The sequence below is a fragment of the Lactuca virosa genome, chromosome 4, assembly GCF_052849685.1.
Source record: "Lactuca virosa cultivar CGN04683 chromosome 4, Lactuca_virosa_CGN04683_v6, whole genome shotgun sequence".
NCBI lineage: Eukaryota > Viridiplantae > Streptophyta > Magnoliopsida > Asterales > Asteraceae > Lactuca > Lactuca virosa.
The window spans coordinates 318,140,577-318,148,115 of NC_136429.1; the positions used below are offsets into that span (position 1 = coordinate 318,140,577).

The 7,539-nt window shown below is 37.5% G+C and overlaps 1 protein-coding gene across 1 annotated transcript; it reads left to right on the forward strand.

Moving 5' to 3' along the window:
* The first annotated feature begins 1,950 nt into the window (after positions 1 to 1,950).
* LOC145106078 (uncharacterized) lies at positions 1,951 to 2,577 on the forward strand. Its single transcript, XM_079043124.1, has one exon. It carries the CDS (start codon positions 1,951 to 1,953, stop codon positions 2,575 to 2,577), a length of 627 nt encoding a protein of 208 aa, XP_078899250.1.
* Positions 2,578 to 7,539: the final 4,962 nt, after the last annotated feature.

Consider the following 7,539-nt stretch of genomic DNA (forward strand, 5'->3'; position numbering starts at 1 on the left):
ACATGCCAAGGCTTCCGAAACAGAAAAAGAAAAGGGACCACAGAAAAACACAACGATCACCAACCAAAAGGGGATCATCTTCGATGAAACGGATAGGCTAGACGTCCAAGATCCTCATCACGACGAACTATTGATTACTCTTTATATTGCCAACCACTTCATCATAAGGATCATCGTCGATGGAGCATCCTCAGTTAAGATCATACTCCTGGATGCACTAAAAAGAATGAGCATCTCGAAATCCGAGATAGTTACAAGATCCTCAGTACTGATCGGCTTCAGCGGAGAAACTAAACACGCCATTAATGAGATAAAGCTACCAATATACATAGAGGGAGTAAATTATGTTCAATGTTCTTGTGTAATTGATGCATTATCTTTTTATAATGTCATATTAGGTAGGCCATGGATCCATGAAATGAAGGTTGTTAGATCAACGTACCATCAATGCGTAAAGATGCCCGCCCCATGAGGGACAGTGCAGATCACAGGAGACCAACAACAATCCAAGGAATGCTACAAGATCTCAATGAAATCCTCAACAACACCAGGACAAGAATATAAATTAAAGCAGGGGGCACGAGACATGTTAGAAGAAAGAGAGCACGACATAAAAGAAGTTCCCCTGAACCTTGAGGATCCTGAAGCCAAAGTTCTCACAGGATCCTCAATGCCTGAACAAATTGAACAGGATCTTGTAAAGTTCCTCAAAGCAAGAAGAAAAACGTTAGCATGGAAACATGAGGAGATGACAGGTATTAACCAAAGCATAATAACTAATAAACTTAACATTGACCCATCTTTTAGGCCAACACACCAGAAGAGAAGAAAATTTGCACCCGAAAGAAACAAAGTTATACAAGAAGAAGTAGAAAAACTTCTCAAAACAGGGATGATCAAGGTGCTGAAGTTCCCAAGATGGCTAGCTAATGTGGTCATTGTACAAAAGAAGAATGGTAAATGGAGAGTGTGTGTGGAATATATGGATCTTAACAAGGCTTGGCCCAAGGATCCTTTCCATTTACCACACATTGACTCCATGATAGACCCAATAGTGAGCTACGAATTACTGAGATTCATGGACGCATAAACAGGATTCCAGCAAATCCAAATGGAACCCTCTGACCAAGAGGACACAACGTTCATCACCCCAATATGTATTTATTGTTATATTGCTATGCCATTTGGTCTAAAAATGTAGGAGCAAAATACAGAGATTGGTGAACAAGATGTTCAAGGAAATGTTGGGGGACACAATGGAAGTCTACATTGATGACATGTTGGTCAAGTCCGAAAAAGTTTAAGATCACCTCAAGGATATTGAAGAAGCCTTCGACATCCTAGACCAATACAACATGAAGCTGAATCCCTCTAAATGCCACTTTGGGATGAGATCTGGTAAGTTCCTAGGATACATGGTGACCAAAAGAGGAATCAAAGCAAGCCCGGAACAGATCTAGGCTATCCTCAACCTAAAATCACCAGCCTCAACGAAGGATATCTAGAGATTAACAGGAAGAGTGGCAGCATTAAACTGGTTCATCTCAAGATCCTTAGAAATATGCAAGCCTTTATACGACATCTTGAAAAAGAACAAGAGATTCGAGTGGACCCATGAACATGAAGATGCTTTCCAAGAGCTTAAAAAATACTTAAGGTCACCACTCCTATTTGTAAAACCACTAGATGGGGAGCCACTCCTTCTCAGTATCCTCAAACATGGTGAGTGTTGTACTAGCCAATGATCTCGATGGGAACCAAGATCCCATATACTATGTAAGTAAGAGTCTCCTGGATCATGAGACCATGTACTCTCACCTCGAAAAAATCATACTTGCATTGGTAACAACTTCTACTAAATTAAGACATTATTTTGAAACACATCCTATAATTGTAAGAACTAACTATCCAATTAAGAATGTTATGAGAAAACCAGAAATGTTAGGAAGAATGGTGAAATGGTTTGTGAAGCTAAACACGTATGACATAAAGTACGAACGAAGATCTGCCTTAAAGTCCCAAGCATTGGAAGATTTTGTGGCTAACTTTAGTGATGACCTAAGAGTCGAAGTCGAAATAGAAGCCAAACAACTCCTAGAAGAGGAAAACATGGGAAGATTGGCATTGTTCACAGATGGAGTATCAAACGAAAAAAGAACTGGCTTAGGGATCATACTAAAATCGCCACAGGCGGACATCCTACCCCATGCAATTAGTTGTGAATTCAAAGCAACCAACAACGAAGCAGAATACGAGGCACTAATCATTGAATTACAATTAGCCAAGGATCTTCGAATCAAGGATCTTCAGGTATTCGTTGATTCATTACTACTAACTAACTATTTTATTGGATCCTATGCATTAAAAGGAGAAAAGCTAGATTTAAATCTCCAAATCCTCAAAAACCTGGCCTCAGAATTCAAAACATTCGGCCTAAACCAGGTTACTAGAGAAGACAATGTTGAGGAAGATGCTCTAGCCAATATAGGATCTTCATTGAGGATACCTCTAGAAACCAGGAACCCGATAATCCACATATTAGTCCCGAAAAATAGAGGATCCCACCAAGAAACTTAAAGACTCTCATGACCACGGAGGATCTACTGATGTTGCCGCGATCAAAGATCCTAACCCAACGATCCGACGTCAGGATCCCGACATCTAGGATCCTTCCCGTACGTCGAGATCCTGGATCTAACGGATCATGGAGTATCTCCAAAATGGCATGATCCCTAAGGAAGAGAAAAGAAAAAGAGCATTCAAAACAAGGATCTCAATGTTCGTTCTAATCCAAGGTAAGTTGTATAAAAAATCTGTGGTAGGACCATGCCTCAGGTGTTTAGAAGATCACGAAGCTGCAGAGGTCCTGAAGAACATACACGAAGGGGACTGCGGCACCCACATTAGGGGCAGATCCTTATGTTCCAAAGCATTAAGAATAGGATACTACTGGCCAACAATGAAGAAAGACTCATTCCTCCATGCACAAAAATCCGACGCTTGTCAAAGAAATAGCAACATCCTGAACCAACCTACGGAACCTCTACATCCTATCATTTCCCCTTGGCCATTCATGAAATGGGGAATGGATATAGTAGGAAAACTACCAGTAGCCCCTGGAGGAAAATTCTTCATGCTAGTGATGACCGACTATTTCTCAAGGTTGATAGAAGTTGAAGCCTACATACAAATAAGAGACAAAGAAGTAGTCTCCTTCATCAAATGTAACATCTTGACTAGATTTGGGATCCTTGCTGAAATTATATGCGATAATGGATCCCAATTCATTAGCAAAAGAATGAGGGATTTTTGAACAAGTTGGGGAATCAAGATGGTGATCTCTACTCCTATCCACCCTCAAGCCAATGGCCAAGCAAATTCCAGTAACAAAATTATAATAAACAACTTAAAGAAAAAGGTTGAATGAGAAGAAATGATGATGGGTAGATGAGCTTCCTTTCATATTATGCGCAGATAGAACCTCTTCCAAGATAGCTATGGGCCAAACTCCTTACTCATTGTTGTTTGGAACAGAAGCAATGATACCCACCGAAGTAGTGATCCCCACATCAAGATATCTACTCCAAAACCAAGAGAACAACAACAAGATCTTGGCCTAGGATCTCGACACCATATATGAACTTAGTTATCTCGCCAACATCCGTATTGCTGCTCATCAACAAAGGATCACCAGAGCATACAATAAAAATATAAGGATCATGAGATTCCAAGTAGGATACTTGGTACTAAGAAAAACTTTCCAAAATACCAAGGATCCTAGTGTAGGCAAACTGGCTCCCAAATGGGTAGGGCCATGCCTTATAGATGCTGAAGCAGGTAAAGGAGAATATTGGTTGGCCACCTTAGATGGAGATGTCTTACCAAGATCCTTGAACGCGATACATCTAAAAGCTTATTTTGTGTAGGTAAGATTAGTCATTTATTGACACACTCAAGGTACGCATGGTATTTACCCTTTATCCTTTGCTTTTCATTATTCATTTTCTTCAAATATCATTACTGACTTAAGCATCGGAGGGGCGTTAGCCTGGCTAACACCAACCCATAGCTAACGTTTTTTGTATGCAGAGAATCGACATATTGCCGCTCAAGGATCCTGATATGTGAGGATCCTGACATTTAAGGATCCTGACATTTACGGATCCTGACATTCAAGGATCCTGATGCTTACGGATCCTAATTTCCAAGGATACTAACACGTAAGGATCTTGAACAAGCAAACCTTCTAGGATCCTGTTGTATAAGGGACCGCTGAGAACCCCTTAAATAAAAGAAATCCGGTAATTCACAATTTGAATCTCCTAAGATCAGAAACTGATCATATATCCTACGAATAAGGGTACTTAATCCCCTCTAAGGTTTAAAGAGTTAATTACCTCTTCAAACAAGTTAAGGTTTATACACCTCGATTGGACGCACGATGTCTAACTATGGGATGTGAATAAGGGGATCATTTCACGCTTCATTGACTTGGCAACCCTCATATTTCTGAACATAGGTTAAGATCCTAAAGTTTGAGCCTAAGGTTTATAACATTTACATCTTATCCTAAGTTGGGATCTTCCCTAGAAAATTCCTAAGGTTTATAACATTTACATTTTATCCAAAATTCGGATATTCCCCATAAAATTCCTAAGGTTTATAATATTTACATGTTATCCTAAGTTGGGATCTTCCCCAAGAAATTCCTAAGGTCTATATCATGTATATGTTATCCTAAGTTGGGATCTTCCCCAAAAAACTCTTATGGTTTATAACCTTCACGTATTGGGATTTTCTCCAAAAAATACATTAAATTTATAACATTTTATGTTATCATTCGATTTGGAGTTTTTCATAGCAAATATTTTCCTTAGGCCGAAGTTGAGGATCCTTCCAGAAATTTAACAAAATAAACTAAGATCCTTCCTGACAAGCTTCTAAAATAAAGATCCCTTAAAGCATCAAAGTCATACGAAGGTAAGGAGTTCATAACTTCAAATTTTTCCTAAGATCACCAGGTTTTATCTATCCTTAGTTTTGAGAAACTCTAAGTAAAGTTTGAGGATCCAAAACTTTTAGGATCCTTAAAAAAGATTATTTGATTATCGGAACTTAATTCTTTGAATTCAGAAAAGTTTCTTATAATTCACTAATAGATTTTTAGGGTAATTTAAAGGAACTAAGTCCTTCAGAATCCTAGTGATCTAAGGATCCCAGTATCATAACAAATCATACAGAAGACTCAAGAGATATATGAAAATAACATACAACCATTGTGTTTTGGTCAAAAATTATACAAGTACTAATCAACCAAATTGAATGAGAGGCTGTGATGTTCAGATTGTGCAATAGAAAATGGTTTAAGAAAGTGACACAATGGTTTACAAGGAAAGCCCTTGATCCTTGCTAGGATCTTCGACATAAAACCTTGGGAGGTGATAATGATCACCTTCCTTGATGATTTTATTGATATAAAATGAAGATTACAATGAATTTTTAGTAAGAATTGTCACACCCCCAAACCAAGGATGGCGGAAACGTCCGGGGGTAGAGGACTTCATGTATAGTATCGCAACAACGAGTATAATAGTGCTCAAAGTAAATACAACCATCATAAATATAGTTGAAAAGGTTACACCATAGTATATGTTTACATGTTTCAAAATCAATTACATTATGATGACAAAATAAATTGTTTGACGATTTAACGTCCCATCCTCAAAGTGCTGATGTTTTCCTGTTTCACTGATGTTTTCCTGTCAACAATTAAGTTGGTGAGTTCATAAGAGTTTTGTTTGAGCAAGAAATCGTTTTTCTTGTAAAAGCGATAGAGTATGATTTCCAGAAAATCCAATATTTTCTTAGTTAAGTGTGAAATGAATGCTTCTATGTTATGCGGTAATGAACCCTAGAAAGAAGCATAGATTCCTTCTATAATCACTCAACGTATATAAGTTATATAAAATTTAAGTTAAATAAACTGTTGAATATAATGGGTCTGCCCTAGGTCCACAACCAAACAAGGAACAGGAAATAAGGCGGGCCCACCAATTCTAAGTCGATTTCAATTCAATTTTATATAACTCTAAAATATACACTTAGCAATTATAGCAAAAGTCTAACAATTCTAGACGAAATGAAGTTTAACAGAAATATGTTTCCAAAGAAAATCCAATATTTTCCTTATAAAAGTTATGTGGCCTTAGATGTCCAGACCGAAATATACAAGTATTTTTCCATACTTAAAGTAATTCATGTGAGTTAAAGTGACATAAATCGCTAATTTAAAAGTAGAACCCGTAAATCTTATGTTTTGTTAATACTACATGTGAGCTATTATAACCATGCTAAGACTCAGACGGCCTCGTAATACGACGTTCTTCAGGCGTCGCAAGTTAAATGACACTTGTCACCTCAGACCTGCCGGTCTAGCTGTTGCATGCAGCTCAGGTGCGGGTTTGTCAGACCCAATATAGATCTATACACAACTATCACGCTCTCCCTCCAAGAGACTCTGGTTACAATTTATAGGACTTTTGAGTTTGTTACTATGAAGTTAAGGCGAAGCGAATGTCTCACAAATTTATTCATTAACATATTTACGTTAACTAAACTGAAAACCTTTGGTAAATGAGTTTGAAATGTAAATGATACATAAACTATACCTATTATAGTTTATCCAAAACGTTTGTAAAAAGAACCTCTTTTATGAAAATACATTAATGCTATGAGTCCATAAACTATTACTATTATGTAGTATATGAAAAACCCATTTGTTTTGAGAGTAAAACCTTTCTCATGTAGTAAAAATCCATAAACTATGCTTATTATAGCTTGTTATATGTGTTCGAAATGAATGGAGAATCCTTATCATGAATGACTAAATTTCAGTTTATGATGATAAACTAACAAGGAAATACATTCAACATTTAGAACTTATTGTTATACACTTTGCTCAACATAATACAAAGTGTTATGAAAGTTATAAGCTGTTAACTAGTTTTTAACCGTTCTGCACTGTTTTAGAAAAATCATACGAAGTCGAAAACTGAATCCGTAAATTCTGAAAGTTCATAAAATGTGTTTAGTTTTTTCATAATTTTTATTCAGATTTTTGGAAGTCTTTAACTTGTGTTAAAATGTTCATATTCACAGACTGGTCCAAATTCGTTTCTGAAATGATAGGCAGTTTTGTAAAAATCACCATAAATCGTAGAAAAATCGTATGGTGATGTGCAAGTAGTCATTTTAATGGTATGAACCTGAACTATTCGTCAATTTCTAGGCCTTCGTGGCTACTACTGCAGATTCATACAGAACTTCTCTCGGATTGCAAAGCCTCTTACGACATTGACCCAGAAGGGCGTGGCCTTCGATTGGGAAGAGAAACAAGAGAACGCCTTCCAAACACTGAAATGAGCCTTATGCACCGCGCCGACACTATCCCTCCCCGAAGGGATAGACGACTTCATGGTATACTGCAATGCATCCAACCAGGGGCTCGGTTGTGTTCTGATGCAACGAGGTAAGGTCATC

Coding starts and splice junctions, on each gene's coding strand:
- LOC145106078 (XM_079043124.1), top strand. CDS start 1,951: ATGGTGAAATGGTTTGTGAAGCTAAACACGTATGACATAAAGTACGAA.